The following is a 20,510-nucleotide window of genomic DNA, read 5'->3' as shown; positions in this document are numbered from 1 at the left end:
ACTATATGGTGTCTCTGGACATCAAAGATGCTTATCTCCATGTCCCAATCTACCCTTCTCACCAAGGGTACCTCAGGTTTGTGGTACAGAACTGTCATTATCAGTTTCAGACGCTGCCGTTTGGGTTGTCCACGGCACCACGGGTCTTTACCAAGGTAATGGCCGAGATGATGATTCTTCTTCGAAGAAAAGGCGTCTTAATTATCCCTTACTTGGACGATCTCCTGATAAGGGCAAGGTCCAGGGAACAGTTAGAGGTCGGAGTAGCACTATCTCAGGTGGTGCTACGTCAGCACGGGTGGATTCTAAATATTCCAAAATCGCAGCTGATTCCAACAACACGTCTACTGTTCCTAGGGATGATTCTGGACACAGTCCAGAAAAAGGTGTTTCTCCCGGAGTAGAAGGCCAGGGAGTTATCCGAGCTAGTCAGGAACCTCCTGAAACCAGGACAAGTGTCAGTGCATCAATGCACAAGGGTCCTGGGAAAGATGATGGCTTCTTACGAAGCGATTCCATTCGGAAGATTCCATGCAAGAACGTTTCAGTGGGATCTGCTGGACAAATGGTCCGGATCGCATCTTCAGATGCATCGGCAGATAACCCTATCTCCAAGGACAAGGGTGTCTCTCCTGTGGTGGTTGCAGAGTGCTCATCTTCTAGAGGGCCGCAGATTCGGCATTCAGGACTGGATTCTGGTGACCACGGATGCCAGCCTGAGAGGCTGGGGAGCAGTCACACAGGGAAGAAACTTCCAGGGCTTGTGGTCAAGCATGGAAACGTCTCTTCACATAAATATCCTGGAACTAAGGGCAATTTACAATGCCCTAAGTCAAGCAAGGCCTCTGCTTCAGGGTCAGTCGGTTTTGATCCAATCGGACAACATCACGGCAGTCACCCACGTAAACAGACAGGGCGGCACAAGAAGCAGGAGGGCAATGGCAGAAGCTGCAAGAATTCTTCGCTGGGCGGAAAATCATGTGACAGCACTGTCAGCGGTGTTCATTCCGGGAGTGGACAACTGGGAAGCAGACTTCCTCAGCAGACACGACCTCCACCCGGGGGAGTGGGGACTTCACCCAGAAGTCTTCCACGTGATTGTAAACCGTTGGGAAAAACCAAAGGTGGACATGATGGCGTCTCGTCTCAACAAGAAACTAGACAGATATTGCGCCAGGTCAAGGGACCCTCAGGCAATAGCGGTGGACGCTCTGGTAACACCGTGGGTGTACCAGTCAGTGTATGTGTTCCCTCCTCTGCCTCTCATACCCAAAGTACTGAGAATCATAAGAAGGAGAGGAGTAAGAACTATACTCGTGGCTCCGGATTGGCCAAGAAGGACTTGGTACCCGAAACTTCAAGAGATGCTCACGGAGGACCCGTGGACTCTACCTCTCAGAAAGGACCTGCTCCAGCAGGGACCTTGTCTGTTTCAAGACTTACCGCGGCTGCGTTTGACGGCATGGAGGTTGAACGCCGGATCCTGAAGGAAAAAGGCATTCCAGATGAAGTCATCCCTACCCTGGTCAAGGCCAGAAAGGATGTAACCGCAAAACATTATCACCGCATTTGGCGGAAATATGTTGCGTGGTGTGAGGCCAAGAAGGCCCCTACAGAGGAATTTCAACTGGGTCGTTTCCTGCATTTCCTGCAAACAGGACTATCTATGGGCCTAAAATTAGGGTCCATCAAGGTTCAAATTTCGGCCCTGTCAATCTTCTTCCAAAAAGAACTGGCTTCAGTGCCTGAAGTTCAGACGTTTGTCAAAGGGGTACTGCATATACAGCCTCCTTTTGTGCCTCCAGTGGCACCTTGGGATCTCAATGTAGTGTTGAGTCTCCTAAAATCACATTGGTTTGAACCACTCACCACTGTGGAATTGAAATATCTCACATGGAAAGTGGTCATGCTGTTAGCCCTGGCTTCAGCCAGGCGTGTCTCTGAATTGGCGGCTTTATCATATAAAAGCCCTTACCTAATTTTTCATTCAGACAGGGCAGAACTGAGGACTCGCCCTCAATTTCTCCCTAAGGTGGTTTCAGCGTTTCACATGAACCAGCCTATTGTGGTACCTGCGGCGACTAGGGACTTGGAGGACTCCAAGTTGCTGGACGTAGTCAGGGCCCTGAAAATATATGTTTCCAGGACGGCTGGAGTCAGAAAATCTGACTCGCTGTTTATCCTGTATGCACCCAACAAGCTGGGTGCTCCTGCTTCTAAGCAGACGATTGCTCGTTGGATTTGTAGTACAATTCAGCTTGCACATTCTGTGGCAGGCCTGCCACAGCCAAAATCTGTAAAAGCCCATTCCACAAGGAAAGTGGGCTCATCTTGGGCGGCTGCCCGAGGGGTCTCGGCTTTACAACTTTGCCGAGCAGCTACTTGGTCAGGGGCAAACACGTTTGCTAAATTTTACAAATTCGATACCCTGGCTGAGGAGAACCTGGAGTTCTCTCATTCGGTGCTGCAGAGTCATCCGCACTCTCCCACCCGTTTGGGAGCTTTGGTATAATCCCCATGGTCCTTACGGAGTTCCCAGCATCCACTAGGACGTCAGAGAAAATAAGAATTTACTTACCGATAATTCTATTTCTCATAGTCCGTAGTGGATGCTGGGCGCCCATCCCAAGTGCGGATGGTCTGCAATACTTGTATATAGTTATTGTTACAAAAATCGGGTTGTTTATTGTTGTGAGCCATCTTTTCAGAGGCTCCTACGTTTATCATACTGTTAACTGGGTTCAGATCACAAGTTGTACGGTGTGATTGGTGTGGCTGGTATGAGTCTTACCCGGGATTCAAGATCCTTCCTTATTATGTACGCTCGTCCGGGCACAGTATCCTAACTGAGGCTTGGAGGAGGGTCATAGGGGGAGGAGCCAGTGCACACCAGGTGACCTAAAAGCTTTTACTTTTGTGCCCAGTCTCCTGCGGAGCCGCTATTCCCCATGGTCCTTACGGAGTTCCCAGCATCCACTACGGACTATGAGAAATAGAATTATCGGTAAGTAAATTCTTATTTTTTTTTTTTAACTGACTAAAATTGAGAGAGCATGGTTTTCAGTGGGAAGGGGCGGGAATGGGTTAAAATTCTGGGGAAAAAATGCGTGGGGTCCCCCCTCCTAAGCATAACCAGCCTCGGGCTCTTTGAGCCGGTCCTGGTTGGAATAATACGGGGGGAAAATTGACTGGGGCAAAAAATACGGGGGACAAAAAGCGTAGGGGTCCCCCGTATTTTTTGAACCAGCACCGGGCTCCACTAGCTGGGGAGATAATGCCACAGCCGGGGGACACTTTTATACCGGTCCCTGCGGCCGTGGCATTAAATACCCAACTAGTCACCCCTGGCCGGGGTACCCTGGAGGAGTGGGGACCCCTTGAATCAAGGCCCCCCTCCCCTCCCCATCCAAGGGCTGCAGATGGGGGGCTGATAGCCATGTGTAAAAATAAAAGAATATTGTTTTTTGCAGAAGAACTACAAGTCCCAGCAAGCCTCCCCCGCACGCTGGTACTTGGAGAACCACAAGTACCAGCATGCGGGGGGAAACGGGGCCGCTGGTACCTGTAGTTCTTCTGCAAAAAAAATACCCAAATAAAAACAGGACACGCGCACAGTGAAAGTAAAACTTTATTACATACATGCCGACACACACATACTTACCTATGTTCACACGCCGACTCTGGCCACGTCTCCATCTGTCGACGTCTCGGAATCCGGGGTACCTGAAAATAAAATTATACTCCCCTAAATCCAGTGTCCTGTTATTATTTGTAATCCACGTACTTGGCAAAAAAACAAACTGCATACCCGGACCACGGACTGAAAGGGGTCCCATGTTTACACATGGGACCCCTTTTCCCGAATGCTGAGACCCCCTGTGACTCCTGTCACAGAGGGTCCCTTCAGGCAATCAGGGAGCGCCACGTCGTGGCACTCTCCTGATTGCCTATGCGCGTCTGAGCTGGCAGACAGCGCATCGCACAGCCCCTCCATTATATTCAATGATGGGAACTTCGCGGTCAAAGGAGTCTGTGACAGGAGTCACAGGGGGTCTCAGCATTCGGGGAAAGGGGTCCCATGTGTAAACATGGGACCCCTTTCAGTCCGTGGTCCGGGTATGCGGTTTGTTTTTTTGCCAAGTACGTGGATTACAAATAATAACAGGACACTGGATTTAGGCGAGTATAATTTTATTTTCAGGTACCCCGGATCTACTTGGAGACGTCGACAGATGGAGACGTGGCCAGAGTCGGCGTGTCAACATAGGTAAGTATGTGTGTGTCGGCATGTATGTAATCAAGTTTTACTTTCAAGGTGTGCGTGTACTGTTTTTATTTGGGTATTTTTTTTGCAGAAGAACTACAGGTACCAGCGCGCCCCCCCCCCCCCCCGCGCATGCTGGTACTTGTGGTTCTCCAATTACCAGCTTGCGGGGGAGGCTTGCTGGGACTTGTAGTTCTTCTGCAAAAAAAACAATATTCTTTTAATCTTACACATGGCTATCAGCCCCCCATCCGCAGCCCTTGGATGGGGGGGACAGCCTCTGGCTTCACCCCTGGCCCTTGGGTGGCTGGAAGGGGGGGACCCCTTGATTTAAGGGGTCCCCACTCCTCCAAGGTACCCCGGCCAGGGGTGACTAGTTGGATATTTAATGCCACGGCCGCAGGGACCGGTATAAAAGTGGCATTATCTCCCCAGCTAGTGGAGTCCGGTGCTGGTTCAAAAGATATGGGGGACCCCTACGCTTTTTGTCCCCCGTATTTTTTGCACCAGGACCGGACGCAAAGCCTGGTGCTGGTTCTAAAATACGGGGGATCCCCAGTCAATTTTTTCCCCGTATTTTTACAACCAGGACCGGCTTAAAGAGCCAGAGGCTGGTTATGCTTAGGAGGGGGGACCCCACGCAATTTTTTTCTGTGTATTTTAACCATTTTTGCGCCGTCGGAAAAGTCGAATCCAGGATGCACTTATCCGTCAATTGGTCCGCTTTTCGACAGCGGGACTGTCGAATCCGGTTTTTATTGAATATGTCGAATTCCGGCACCCACCGGCCGCAATTCGACGGTCGAATTGTGTCGAATTAAAAAACGGGCGAAAAAAAACGCAATTCGCCCGGAATTGCATATACCCCATTATCTTTTTGACAAAGTTTTTACTTAGAAGTGAAACCTTGTAATATCTTGCATCCAAAGCATACCTGTACTGACCAGCGTACAGAATGGCTTCCCACCTCTAGCTGACATTTTACTTATATAATGTCATCACCTTGGCAACTTCATATTTTAGTTGAATCATTTAGTCGGAATGGATTTATTAAAACAAAATACATTTTGCAGCATTGCTCGTTCTCCATCAGATTGGATGGCACCTTTTTGATGAACAGCAATTTTCTAGTCATTCCACTTACTGTCAGTGAGATTAGAGTCTGGGCTTTAACGGACATTAATTTCTTTTGTATTGAAACCACTCCAGTATCTCTGTTGCTGTATGCATTGGGTCAGTCTCCTGTTGGAATGCAAGTCATCCTTCTGGGCTCTTGTAGAATACAACAGGCTTTCCTCCATAATAACTGTCATAGTTGCCATAGGCCTTTTGGGTTACACCAAGTCCTTCGTGCCCTTTTCTCATAGGTAGTTTGTTTTGGGGGGCAATCTAGTTCAGGCAGACTCAAGGTTGTGCCATACTGTCTCACATGTTTTTGATGACCTTCAGTGTGCCACATACTTACCAGCAGTCCCGATTTCAGCAGGACAGTCAGTTTGAGGGCTTTGTCCAGACATCACAATCACAACTTCATTTTCCCAAACAATCTGGCAGTTGAAAGCTACTGTATGTCCTATGCAGAGCAACGATAAATAATTGCTACATGCACCAGCATCTGCACCGTTATGTGGCCACAGCCCCTAACCTATTTCTCCTGGTCCTCCCACTCACGGTTTTGGGATACATGCTGCCAGGAAATATATGTAAATATTATTTTATTCATCTTCTATTCAGTAATTTAAAAAAAAAAACACATTTTAAGAATTGCTTGATCTTCATGAGGAAGCTTATGTTTGGAAATGTAACGACAGTCACTCACAGGCATATGGAATTTTTTTTAAATCAATTGGAGTACTTGAACTCCAATCAATTAATTGGGTGACCTCTGAAGACAACTGATTGTACCAGGGGTTATACAAGTGTATTGTACTAAAGTGTTTATACTTATTTGTATTTTTTGTTCTCTATTTCTCTGACGTCCTAGTGGATGCTGGGGACTCCGTAAAGACCATGGGGAATAGCGGCTCCGCAGGAGACTGGGCACATCTAAAGAAAGATTTAGGACTATCTGGTGTGCACTGGCTCCTCCCCCTATGACCCTCCTCCAGACCTCAGTTAGATTTCTGTGCCCGGCCGAGCTGGATGCACACTAGGGGCTCTCCTGAGCTCCTAGAAAGAAAGTATAGTTTAGGTTTTTTATTTTACAGTGAGACCTGCTGGCAACAGGCTCACTGCAACGAGGGACTAAGGGGAGAAGAAGCGAACCTACCTAACTGGTGGTAGCTTGGGCTTCTTAGGCTACTGGACACCATTAGCTCCAGAGGGATCGCACACAGGACCCGACCTCGTCGTCCGGTCCCGGAGCCGCGCCGCCGTCCCCCTTACAGAGCCAGAAGCAAGAAGTGTCCGGAAAATCGGCGACTGAAGACTTCTGTCTTCTCCAAGGTAGCGCACAGCACTGCAGCTGTGCGCCATTGCTCCTCATGCACACCACACACTCCGGTCACTGATGGGTGCAGGGCGCTGGGGGGGGGGCGCCCTGAGCAGCAATATTAACACCTTGGCTGGCAAAACTGACACCATATATAGCCCTAGAGGTTATATAGGTGTAAATTACCCCTGCCAGATTTACACAAACAGCGGGAGAAAGCCCGCCGAAAAAGGGGCGGAGCCATCTCCCTCAGCACACTGGCGCCATTTTCCCTCACAGCTCCGCTGGAGGGATCGCTCCCTGGCTCTCCTCTGCAGTCCTGCACTACAGAAAGGGTTAAAAAGAGAGGGGGGGGCAATAAATTTAGGCGCAGTATATATATATAATACAAGCAGCTATAGGGGAAAACACTCTGTATAGTGATATCCCTCTGTTATATAGCGCTCTGGTGTGTGCTGGCATACTCTCCCTCTGTCTCCCCAAAGGGCTTTGTGGGGTCCTGTCCTCTGTCAGAGCATTCCCTGTGTGTGTGCTATGTGTCGGTACTGCTGTGTCGACATGTATGATGAGGAAAATGATGTGGAGGCAGAGCAAATGCCTGTGAATGTGATGTCACCCCCTGCGGGGTCGACACCTGTGTGGATGGACTTATGGAAGGAATTACGTGACAGTGTCAGCTCCTTACATAAAAGGTTTAACGACATAGGACAGCCAGCTACTCAGCTTGTGCCTGTCCAAGCGTCTCAAATGTCATCAGGGGCTTTAAAACGCCCGCTACCTCAGATGGCAGACACAGATGTTGACACGGATACCGACTCCAGTGTCGACGACGATGATACTAGTGTACCTTCCAATAGGGCCACCCGTTACACGATTGAGGCAATGAAAAATGTATTACACATTTCTGATAGTACCCCAGGTACTTTGGTGTGTTTGGTGAGAAAAAACTACCAGTAGTTTTTCCTGCATCTGAGAAATTAAATGAGCTGTGTGAGGAAGCGTGGACTTCCCCGATAAGAAATTGATAATTTCTAAACGGTTATTGGCAGCGTACCCTTTCCCGCCAGAGGATAGGTCACGTTGGGAAACACCCCCTAGGGTAGATAAAGCGCTTACACGTTTATCAAAAAAAGTGGCACTACCGTCTACGGATACGGCCGCCCTAAAGGAACCTGCTGATAGAAAGCAGGAGGCTACCCTTAAAGCTATATATATATACATGATGCCGATTCAAAAAGGCACATGGAAGTTTTGCCTTATAGGGGGGTGGAACTGTTTTGGGGATGGTCTTTCAGATCTCGTTTCCACAGCTACGGCTGGGAAATCGACATTTTTGCCACAGGCTACCCCACAGCAAAAGAAAGCACCGTATTATCAAGTACAGTCCTTTCGGCCCCATAAAAACAAGAGGGCTAGAGGCGCATCTTTTCTGCCGAGAGGAAAAGGTAGAGGGAAAAAACTGCAGCATACAGCCAGTTCCCAAGAGCAGAAGTCCTCCCCCGCGTCCGGTAAGTCCACAGCATGACGCTGGGGCTTCACAGGCGGACCCGGGTACGGTGGGGGCCCGTCTCAGAAATTTCAGCGCACAGTGGGCTCTCTCACAGGTGTATCCCTGGATCCTTCAAGTAGTATCTCAGGGGTACAGGCTGGAATTCGAAGCATCTCCCCCCACCGTTTCCTAAAATCTGCCTTACCAGCAACTCCCTCTGCCAGGGAGGCAGTGTTGGTGGCTATCCAAAAAACTGTATTCACAGCAAGTGATTGTCAAGGTACCCCTCCTTCAACAAGGAAAGGGTTACTATTCCACAATGTTTGTGGTACCGAAACCGGAAGGTTCGGTGAGACCCATCTTAAATTTAAAAATCCTTGAACACATATATCAGAAGGTTCAAGTTCAAGATGGAATCGCTCAGGGCGGTTATTGCGAGCCTGGACGAGGGGGATTACATGGTCTCCCTGGACATCAAGGATGCCTACCTGCATGTCCCCATTTACCCTCCTCACCAGGAGTACCTCAGGTTTGTGGTACAGGACTGTCACTATCAGTTCCAGACGCTGCCGTTTGGGTTATCCACGGCACCGAGGGTCTTTACCAAGGTAATGGCCGAAATGATGATACTCCTTCGGAAGAAGGGGGGTTTAATTATCCCGTACTTGGACGATCTCCTGATAAAGGCGAGGTCCAAGGAACAGTTGTTAGTGGGGGTAGCACTTTCTCGGGAAGTGCTGCAGCAGCACGGCTGGATTCTCAATATCCCAAAGTCACAGCTGGTCCCGACGACACGTCTTCTGTTCCTGGGAATGATTCTGGACACAGACCAGAAAAAAGTGTTTCTTCCAGTGGACGCGAGTCCTGGGAAAAATGGTAGCTTCGTACGAAGCAATTCCATTCGGAAGGTTCCACGCAAGGATTTTCCAGTGGGACCTGTTGGACAAATGGTCCGGGTCGCATCTCCAGATGCAGCAGCGGATAACCCTGTCGGCAAGGACCAGGGTGTCACTACTGTGGTGGCTGCAGAGGGCTCATCTCCTAGAGGGCCGCAGATTCGGAATACAGGACTGGGTCCTGGCGACCACGGATGCCAGCCTTCGGGGCTGGGGAGCGGTCACACGAGGAAGAAATTTCCAGGGACTGTGGTCAAATCAGGAGATTTCACTTCACATAAATATTCTGGAGCTAAGAGCCATTTACAATGCCCTAAGCCAAGCAAGACCCCTGCTTCAAAACCAGCCGGTACTGATCCAATCAGACAACATCACGGCGGTCGCCCATGTAAACAGACAGGAAGGCACAAGAAGCAGGAGGGCAATGGCAGAAGCCACAAGGATTCTCCGATGGGCGGAAAATCACGTGTTAGCACTGTCAGCAGTGTTCATTTCGGGAGTGGAGGACTGGGAAGCAGACTTCCTCAGCAGGCACGACCTCCACCCGGGAGAATGGGGACTTCATCCAGAAGTCTTCCAAATGCTGGTAAACCGTTGGGAAAGACCACAGGTGGACATGTTGGCGTCCCGCCTCAACAAAAAGCTAAAAAGATATTGCGCCAGGTCAAGGGACCCTCAGGCGATCGCTGTGGACGCTCTAGTAACACCGTGGGTGTACCAGTCGGTTTATATGGTTCCTCCTCTGCGCCTCATTCCCAAGGTACTGAGAATAATACGAAGGGGAGGAGTGAGAACTATACTCGTGGTTCCGGATTGGCCAAGAAGGGCTTGGTACCCGGAACTTCAAGAGATACTTTCAGAGGACCCATGGCCTCTACTGCTAAGGCGGGACCTGCTGCAGCAGGGGCCCTGCCTGTTCCAAGACTTACCGCGGCTGCGTTTGACGGCATGGAGGTTGAACACTGGATCCTGAAGGAAAAAGGCATTCCGGAGGAAGTCATCCCTACCCTGATCAAAGCCAGGAAGGATGTCACTGCAAAACATTATCACCGCATTTGGCGGAAATATGTTGCTTGGTGTGAGGCCAGGAAGGCCCCAACGGAAGAATTTCAACTGGGTGGATTCCTCCATTTCCTGCAAGCAGGCGTGACGTTGGGCCTCAAATTGGGGTCCATTAAGGTCCAGATTTCGGCTCTGTCGATTTTCTTCCAGAAAGAACTGGCTTCACTGCCTGAAGTTCAGACATTTGTCAAAGGAGTTCTGCATATTCAGCCTCCTTTTGTGCCCCCAGTGGCACCTTGGGATCTCAATGTGGTTTTGGAGTTCCTGAAATCACATTGGTTTGAGCCACTTAAAACCGTGGATTTGAAATATCTCACGTGGAAAGTGGTCATGCTGTTGGCCCTGGCTTCGGCCAGGCGTGTATCAGAATTGGCGGCTTTGTCTTGTAAAAGCCCTTATCTGATTTTCCATATGGATAGGGCAGAGTTGAGGACTCGTCCTCAGTTTCTCCCAAAGGTGGTATCAGCTTTTCACTTGAACCGACCTATTGTGGTGCCTGCGGCTACTAGGGACTTGGAGGATTCCAAGTTACTGGATGTAGTCAGGGCCCTGAAAATTTATGTTTCCAGGATGGCTAGAGTCAGGAAAACTGACTCGCTGTTTATCCTGTATGCACCCAACAAGCTGGGTGCTCCTGCTTCTAAGCAGACTATTGCGCGCTGGATTTGTAGCACTATTCAGCTTGCGCATTCTGCGGTAGGACTACCACAGCCTAAATCTGTAAAAGCCCATTCCATAAGGAAAGTGGGCTCATCTTGGGCGGCTGCCCGAGTGGTCTCGGCTTTACAACTTTGCCGAGCTGCTACTTGGTCAGGGGCAAACACGTTTGCTAAATTCTACAAATTTGATACCCTGGCTGAGGAGGACCTTGAGTTCTCTCATTCGGTGCTGCAGAGTCATCCGCACTCTCCCGCCCGTTTGGGAGCTTTGGTATAATCCCCATGGTCCTTACGGAGTCCCCAGCATCCACTAGGACGTCAGAGAAAATAAGAATTTACTCACCGGTAATTCTATTTCTCGTAGTCCGTAGTGGATGCTGGGCGCCCATCCCAAGTGCGGATTGTCTGCAATACTTGTAAATAGTTATTGTTAACTAATCGGGTTATTGTTGGGAGCCATCTGTTCAGAGGCTCCATTGTTATCATACTGTTAACTGGGTTTATTATCACGAGTTGTACGGTGTGATTGGTGTGGCTGGTATGAGTCTTACCCGGGATTCAAAATCCTTCCTTATTGTGTCAGCTCTTCCGGGCACAGTATCTTAACTGAGGTCTGGAGGAGGGTCATAGGGGGAGGAGCCAGTGCACACCAGATAGTCCTAAATCTTTCTTTAGATGTGCCCAGTCTCCTGCGGAGCCGCTATTCCCCATGGTCCTTACGGAGTCCCCAGCATCCACTACGGACTACGAGACATAGAATTACCGGTGATAAATTCTTATTTACTCATTAATAAAATGACTTTGAGGATTTTTGTTTGAATATTTTGGGTCTGTTTTTCTACCAAAATGTAAGAAAATGTTAAAGCAGGTGAATCATTTTTATAGCTGCTGTGTCGGAAGTGTAAATCCTCATTGCCTTGAGTTTACAAGATGGAATATATATATCTGTTCAAGAATAGCTTTAAGATCCCAGAGATTTTCAAGTGCTATTGTCTGTGAGAATGATGATCAGGTGCTGGCAACATCCATTTAAAGTCTCTCTTCTGTTTGGTGACAGTTAAATTGTCCACATTGCTGTATGTTCCCGATATACAGAGCTCTTACTGCTCACATAATCTAACATTCCATTCCATGTGTACAGATTGTAAAATGCCTGTGTATCTCTACAGTGTCTTCACACATAGCGCTGTAACGTCTGACCCAGGGGACTAACACGCATTATTGTTACAGGGTCCAGCAAAGCATCCCCTATCTACATCAGTTCCTATTCATCACCAGCACGTGAGCAGAACAGGCGGCAACAGGTAACCTTTTCCTTCTTTAATTAAAGCATTAATGAATCTTTTGGTTTCCCTTCTGGTTCAACATTAAAAGAAACCACCCAAAATGTTAAATCCGGCCAGTTGTAGCGCTTTACTCAACCACCTGCTCTCATCCCCATCCTCTCCCAAACCTCAGATACAGTAGCGAATGGGTCCTGGTAGTGGGAAGGCATTTTGCTTTAAAGAATATGGATTAGTAATCATTACTGGTAAAAGAAACCAGTCACTGAAAAACTAAAAAGCGATTGCTGGAATAGGAGGTTCTGGATGTGCATTAGCCACTCATATGACACACAATGTAGTGAAATTAGGACACTTCATAAACAGCCAGAAAGGATTCTACTTGGGCTAATTAGCCACTGGGGGCCAAATACAGGGCGATCTCCTGCTGTTATTATCTGTCAGTTCTTCCCATGCATAAGTCCAAAAAGGAATGTGCATGGGAATCTGTAGAAGCTGGCTTCTATAATATTCACAATACCTGTGGCAGGGGGTCACCACACTGGTGTTCCCGGCAGTAGTCCCATTGAAGCCCCTTTTAATAGAAGATAGGACTGACTTATTTATGGATGTATTTGATGTGTAGCTGAATGCTGTGTTGTCAGTAGCTCTTATGCAATGTAATGTGTATTTCTTTTTCATCCACTAGGGGTCACTGGAGTACTCTTGGGATATGGGCGGCGTAGCAGAACAAAGGCACTGAATATTTAAATTTAGAACTCTCCACCCCTCCATATCCCTAGAGTACCTCAGTGTACGAACCCAGTGTTTTTTCTGTGCTCAAAGCACTAACATCGGCTTGTGGGATTCCCACACTTGTTGGAAGATTTTATTAATTTTTTATTTTTTATTTTTTTTTAAGAGCACATCCCTTCCCAGTTTCAAGAAAGACATGGGTCCGGGATAGTGCCGCTGCACGGGCAGCGCATGGCGTGTCGGTCCTCACAAAGAGCACCCTCACAGCCACAGACAGCCCACTGCTCCTGAAAAGAGCAGCCAGGACTAGAGAGCTGGACGGAGCTTGCACAGAAGAAGCCCCGTCGCAGCCATAGATCACTGGAAGCTGACTGAAAGCTGGACGGAGCTTACACATAGAAGCCCCGTCGCAGCCAGGACTACAGAGCTGGACGGAGCTTACACATAGAAGCCCCGTCGCAGCCAGGACTACAGAGCTGGACGGAGCTTACACAGAAGAAGCCCCGTCACAGCCATGAGTCACATCACTGAAGCTGGACGGAGCTTACACATAAGAAGCCCCGTCGCAGCCATGATCAGGAGCAAGCAAGGTAGGCTGGGGAACGGGGCGGTCAGCGCAGGCTGCCGCCCCGCTATGTTGGGGTTAATATGCTGCCTCGCCGCTCATCGCCGCCAAGCCCAGCCGCTACGTCTAACACAGATAACAGAGACGGTGACATCAAGCCGCCCGTCCCAGCGCTCCGTTCGGCCGCCCAGCCCCGTCCGGCCGCACAGCAGGGGGGAAGCCATACTCAGTCTTAGTATGACCGCCGCTCCGGCACCTTCCATCCACAAGTGCTAGTGCAGGCCTCCCGCAGAGAGTTCGGCCGCCCAGCTACGTCCGGCCGCCCAGCTACGTCCGGCCGCCCAGCGCCATACAGCCGCAGCTCCCTCAGTCTCAGTACAGAGACGGTGACATGCCAGTGTAGGCTTCCCGCAGACAAGGGGAAGAGGCACGGTGGAAGCTGGCGGATCAAATATATCAACAGCAGGGTATATATATATATATCACAGGTATTTATAAGGTATTGTACCTGTCCTGGCAGTAATAGGCTATTGAATCTATATTACTGTCTGTGAATAGGCTATGGAGCCTATATATTAATGGCTGTTATTAACACTGTAAATAGGCTAGGGAGCCTATATTAAGGTCGGTGGTATCACTGTATAATAGGCTATTGAGCCTATATTAATGCTGTATAAATATATTAATGTATGTAATTATCATAGGCTATGAGCTTAGATATATTTATTCATAGAGCATGTGTTGTACCCGGCCTGTGATTATACTGTATAATATATTAACACGGAAACAATTGTAATTTGTTCTGTGATTATCAGGGTCAGCATGGCAAAGGGGCCATTTTAACCATGCTTCCTGTTGTTTTCCAGTGTGTAATTCTGGAACATTCCTGCCCTACATCTCTAAGCCACCAGAGGCGCAGGGGTGTTAGTGGGAATTTGGTTCGGGTTTCACATGCCCATGTGAACTGCTTTTCACATAAGAATACTCTTGTTTCTCTTCAGAGCGAATAAGTCTTTCGCCTTTTACTAAAGATTTCCGTAGAGAGGAACAACCATGAGTTTCATATACAATAAAATATATATATGACACATAATAACTTCAATAAGTCGTGCAAGTGTCTGTCCGTTGCCTATTGTGGTGTCTGTCTGCATAGCGAGTAAGGCTCTAGAGCAGACTAAAAATAATTTAAAAAATCCTATAAGCATGGGCAATTCAAATTAAAAGAGCGGTAACATCGGAGTCTCGGAAGTACTCCGTACTCCGCCTGCTCTAACAAAAGACAGTCTTTCCAAAGGGCCAATTTCCCTTTGGGTACCAGGGTGTTTATTTAACTGGTCTTATAATTTAATGCACGATTCTATGTCAGATCTCACACCGATAACTACGAGTGAGAAGGGTACATTAGACCAGCACTCAGATAGTGCGGGGTTGTTGACGTACATTGCTAAATCCCAGTGAGTCAATGTCTCCATTTTTACAAAGACTGAGTAGACTTTGACCACTATTTAATCGTTTCCAAAATGACGCGATCCGCCATTGGTAAATGCGTCTGTGTCAAACATTATAAAGACCCAAGATACATTTGGGTCACTAGACTCTATGTATGCAAACAATGAGATAACTGTTAAAAGAAGCTGCAGAGTATATCTGTAAAGCTTCTACTAACGCCGGTTACTTCGATTCTCACTTTTCATCGTCGCTAGTTTCAGCACGACAAGGCCAGAGCTTGTTTGGTCCTAAATTTGATATTCAGCCATTACCGCATTCAGTATCAAAACGGAAATACTTGTGCCGGCGTTTAGTCCCTTTAGACTTCAGTTTTTTCCAGGCGGTGGTACAAGACAGTCACGCCTTGCAACGACAGGACGCTACAGTCAGCAAGCCAGTGGTTTGATGACCTCTTTTCCAATTGTGGAAGCGCGTCTTTACATGTTACATTTGCGGGGGTTCCAGACTTCAACTCATGGATGTCTCAGCTATTTACAGATTAAAGGACAAGACTGCCTCTGTCGAACGGTTTGGCAGGTTGCCATTTAGTTTCTGCTGGTTTTCAGCTGTCTTTATAATCCAGGCAGTAGTACACCAACAGAGTCAGGGTTACTTATTCCCCTCTGTTTGAGCAAAACCAGACAGCTCCGTCGCAATCTCAATCAGCAAGTCACTTACTGCAGTTTGAAAAAGGAATTTCTGCGGTTAGTATTTTGCTTATTAGAGCCACAAAATTGCATAATTGCATTTGATCTTCACAATGCGTATTTACCCATTCCGGTTTGTTCATCACAGGTTCTAGCGTTTGCAAAACGCCACAACCATTAACCATTTCAGGTCTACCGTTTCTTGTCGCCTCGGGTATTTACCAAAGTGATGTTGGTGATGATAGCTCATCTCAGAACTCTGTCTCAACAGAGTTCCTCTAACTTGCGCTACTAATGTATACTGCGGTGGCAGATCAAGTTCAAAAACAATCGCATCTAATTCCGTCTAAACGACGTCAATTCCTAGGTAAGATTATAAATACGGTAAATCGAAGACATTTACCTACTACACCAGCAAGAACAAATGTACATCTAGTAATTAGTGCAAAACACGCGCACTAGCGGTACATTGCTGGATTCGCCTGTTAAGAATAATGATGTGTTTCAAAGCGATTTAGTTCGCCGGCCTTCACTCGCGTTTCCCACAGAGGGGCGAGGGTGTATGTAATCTGGACGAGAGTCTCAGAGGTTCAGGAGTTGTAGTTAAAAAAGTTCAGCGACAGAGGTTCTGAGACGGATCACGACAGATTGCTGTCGATAAATGTCCTGAAACTCCGTGCATTTTACAATGCACTACATGCTTCGCTTTCAGTCTGACCAACAGTCAGACAACGCAACGGGAGTTGCATACACAACAACCAGGGAGAACCAAGAAGCCGCATGGCAATGCGGCAGGTAACTCGAATCCTCAATTGCCCAGAACACCATTATGTGATAATGTCAACGGGGTTCATTCCGTGAGTGGACATCTGTTAGACAGATGATCTCACCCGTCAGGATTTAGATCCTGAAAACTGGACATTAAATCCAGAGGTGTTTCATATGTGAGTCCACAGAAGGGGGTTACCCTCAGGTATACTTGATGGCATCTCGCCACAATTACAGCTCAGTATGTGTACAAAACAACAGATCACAAGGGCAGTGGCGGTGGAGTTTCTCACATTCGTGTGGTCATTCAGCATCGTGTATCTGGCTCCACCATTTTCCGCTGCTCTCTCCGTTGCCAAAACGGATCATAAGACAGTTCGTCACAGTCATACTAGTGATATCTCATGGGTTTCGGAGAGCTTGCTTCTCGAATCTCCAAGGAATACTTGCACACGATCTTGGCCCGCTCATAATACGTCCAGCCTGTTACAACAGGGAACGTTCTTTTACCCATAGTTACCTATGTACCTATTACCTATGTACCGCAGCTGCGGTTGACGGGGTGAGGGTTCAGACCGCCCTCTTAAGAAAAGAAATAGGGCATTACAGTATTATACCAACCATGTTACGAGCTAGTAAGCCGCTTAAGGCAGCTTATTATTACAAAATTTGGTGTGCTTACATAGGTGGTAAAGCTCGGAAGTTTCCGACATCATCCTTCAAGTTACCCGTATTCTGTTAAACGGGGTGGGATGGAAAACTGCGTTTATCTGCACTGAGGGTGCAGGTATCTGTGTGGTCAACTTATTTTCAAAGACGTTTGACTCTATTGCGTCTGTACACACCTTTCTACAAGGTGTCATCAAAGTGCAGCCTCCATTTATCCCACCTACAGCGCCAGGTGACTTGAGGTTGGGTTCAGATTTCTTACAGTTTTCATATTTTGAACCCTTACAATAAATGGGGATTAAGTTTCTCACTTGGGAAAACATTTTTCTTCTAGCCTTAGCTTCAGCAAGGGTTTTGTTTTCATATTTGGGTGCCTTGTATTCCAAGCCACCGTATTTGAGTTTTCTCATGACAAAGCAGATCTTCGGACGAATTCCGCTTTATTATTCTTCACATCAATAAACCAATAGTGGTTCCTGTGTTGACAGCACATTCTAGAATTCTGAATGTGGTACACGCATTACGCGTTTATATATGTCCCGAACGTCTACAGTACGTGATACGGATACGTTGTTTGTTCTCTATAATGCTGCCAACTGGGGTTAGCCAGTTTCTCAGCAGATATTATCCAGTGGGATAATAATAATGACTACAAGTCAGGCTTACTTTAAGGCTAAGTTACAATAATGACTACAAGTCATGCTTACTTTAAGGCTAAGTTACAATCGCCTACGTCAGTAATAGCTCATCCCACAGGCTCTGTGGGAATGTCAGACCCAGCGGGTCGTGGAGCGTCTACGACGCGGCTACATAGCCTTCAGTGCACCACGTTTGTGCACGTTTACACGTTATGAATGGTTGCGGCATCAGCATCTAGCTTTGGCTGCCTACTGTTACAAGTGTCAAACAGCTCTCCCGCCCACGAGGGAAGCTTTGGTACGTCCCAAGAGTACTCCAGTGACCCCTAGTGGATGAAAAAGAAAATAGGATTTTGGTACTTACCAGGTAAATCCTTTTCTTTGAATCCATAGGGGGCACTGGACGCCCACCCAGAGCAGTTTTACCTGGGTTGTTTTAAGCTCAGAGGAGCTTAGGGTAACACGTTTTACCTGGTTTGTATTAAGCTCAAAGGAGCTTATGGTAACACATTTTCACCGATTGGTTCAAACTATAAAGGTCTATCGGTTATGCTGTCAACTGTTTAGTTGACACTAACGTTATGGGTCAACTTTGTTGTTGTCCGTTATGTTATAGGAATTCTCCATTGTCAACCTCTCTATAGTAGTTCGCTCAGTAAAAACACTGGGTTCGTACACTGAGGTACTCTAGGGATATGGAGGGGTGGAGAGTTCTAAATTTAAATATTCAGTGCCTTTGTTCTGCTACGCCGCCCATATCCCAAGAGTACTCCAGTGCCCCCTATGGATTCAAAGAAAAGGATTTACCTGGTAAGTACCAAAATCCTATTTTTATGTTTATTAGTTCTGTACCTATTGACAGGCATAAACCAAGAAGTGAGTTCAAATCAATATTTAAGTGTGAGATTCAGGCTCCGTGTACTATGCCTGGAGCAACCACCATTTAATACTGAAACATACTCCCACTATTCTCTAATGTTGTGGTCTGCTGAATTACATATTTATAGGCATATGATACTATTAATTAGTCTTGTTTCGCGGAGAGAGATCCACTTATTCTAGTGTAGTAGCAATAATCCAATCCCACATTATCACTTGTCTTAGAGTAATTAGTGTGCTCCCTCTGGTCTTCCCTTCTGCAAGTGCCTCCCTCCGTATGTAGCCTGCAAGTTTCAGTTTATAAAGCAGGACTGGTATATACCCGAGGAATCTTTAATTTTTTCTGAAAGATTAATCCATATTTTTATACACCTCCATACATAACATCACACATCTATCTCCGTTTTGCACATGAAAGATGCCTGCAGTTCTAAGAAACAAAATATAGGTTTCCATAATGCCATCTAGTGGTGGCTTTGTGATACTGCAGTTATTTGTTGTACAAATATTTGAGCAATGTATTCCTTCATAGATCCAAGATCAGCACAAGACACTGTTGCATTAAACACGGCGATACCACATTGAGTCAGTTTTAGGACTGCTTCTATCCAGCTCTATCGGTCCTGGCGATATAAATGTCTTGTATATGAATCCTTGTCCAGTTCCTCTCCCTATTAATATAACCTTCTCATTTGTCACTAGTCCCATCAGCTGTATTATAGCCCTGAAGATTCAAATAGGAAAAACTATGACTCCTACCGATTGTATTTGCAGTCGCCACATAGCTACGAAGACCCGTATTTTGATGAACGCGCTCAATTCACATCAGCGACGGACTCAAACGCACAATACGGACTTAAATCAACCACAAACTATGTTGACTTTTACTCCACTAGAAGACCCTCCTACAGATCAGAACAGTACCCAGGATCTCCGGACTCGTGGGTGTAGGAGTTGTTGGACTCTAATTACTAATTATGCTTGACCTGGTTTTTGAATGGCCTTATTTGCTGTTTTTTTAATGATGGAAACAGAAAGTGAAATAAAGAAGGATCATGGTAGACGGTGATTTTTTTTTTCTGAAGGATTATCCTGAGCGAGAGGAATTAAAGCAAGATGGGTGTTTAATTTTTTTTTTTTTTTACTTTTTTTGTTTACGTTTTAGGGTGTAGCTCTTTATGCTTGTAGCTCTGTAGTCTGGTGATGGTGCGAGCAATGTGCGGGAAGGTATGAGGTTGATGAAAAAAATGATTTTGGGGGAATATGTCTATGGTCAAATCAAATCTTGATATTTTTATTTTTTAATGTGAATAAAGTCTCGTTCCACGTAGTATGTACAGAAATATGGATCAAATGAATGCTTATTTGTTTTACTGTTTCTAAATGTTGACCCTGTATGCTATCCTGTATTGTACATTTTTTTTCTTTCTCACTGATGTAAATACAGCAGTGCCATTAACCCTTTGCTGTGCCATCATTCGTATTGCAGTGTATCATTTGCAATCACTGGAAAAGCAGAGATGGAAATCGCTATAATAAATTCTAACGTTTCTACTCATAGCGTCATTCAATAGCAGAGCATAATCTATACCATTGTCCATTCCCTGCCTCTTTCATAAGTCTCACTGCCATTTTCTATGCACATGGAAGATACAATAAATGTGGACAGCTCATCCACAGAAAATGTTCCTGCGTACATGTCTGCTCCTCTGTTGGTCAGTACCTTGTTCTGTGTAAGTGTTTTGTGTGTGGTGCTGGGTTGTCCTCATGGTAATGACACACGGTAATAACTAGCTTGTAAGGGTTTGGAATGGAAGAGTAAAAACCCAAAGGCCTCATAAGCCACAGAACCGCACAGAACACATCTGTCCTGTGAATGTCTACAAAGTGTCATGTCCGATAATAACTTTACATCATTAAACGGTAAGTATAATGGCGATTGATCTTTTTGTTTTCTTGTCTGTCCCTATAAAGTAACATTATCTTATTAGTTTAAAGACTTTTGGGGAGCAAGCCTGGACACCCTAACCTCTAATA

General features: G+C 46.6%; 1 protein-coding gene and 1 non-coding gene across 6 annotated transcripts in view; both read left to right on the top strand.

Annotated features, from left to right (window-relative positions):
- Nucleotides 1-20,159, top strand: part of PKP4 (plakophilin 4) — a 667,418-nt gene extending 647,259 nt beyond the window's left edge. For all 5 annotated transcript variants that reach the window (XM_063933691.1, XM_063933687.1, XM_063933688.1 and 2 more), the window contains 2 exons: nt 12,032-12,105; nt 19,176-20,159. In XM_063933691.1, the coding sequence (XP_063789761.1) occupies nt 12,032-12,105; nt 19,176-19,424 (323 nt within the window). In that variant the 3' untranslated portion in view covers nt 19,425-20,159. The remainder of the gene's footprint in view (nt 1-12,031; nt 12,106-19,175) is intronic.
- LOC134946900 (U5 spliceosomal RNA) lies at nt 14,366-14,478 on the top strand. Its single transcript, XR_010182467.1, has one exon. It is a non-coding gene; the product is annotated as a U5 spliceosomal RNA (small nuclear RNA).
- Nucleotides 20,160-20,510: the final 351 nt, after the last annotated feature.

This window comes from Pseudophryne corroboree, chromosome 7, assembly GCF_028390025.1.
Source record: "Pseudophryne corroboree isolate aPseCor3 chromosome 7, aPseCor3.hap2, whole genome shotgun sequence".
Lineage (NCBI taxonomy): Eukaryota > Metazoa > Chordata > Amphibia > Anura > Myobatrachidae > Pseudophryne > Pseudophryne corroboree.
The sequence above is the reverse complement of the archived record's forward strand: the minus strand, read 5'-3'. Positions and strand labels throughout refer to the sequence as shown.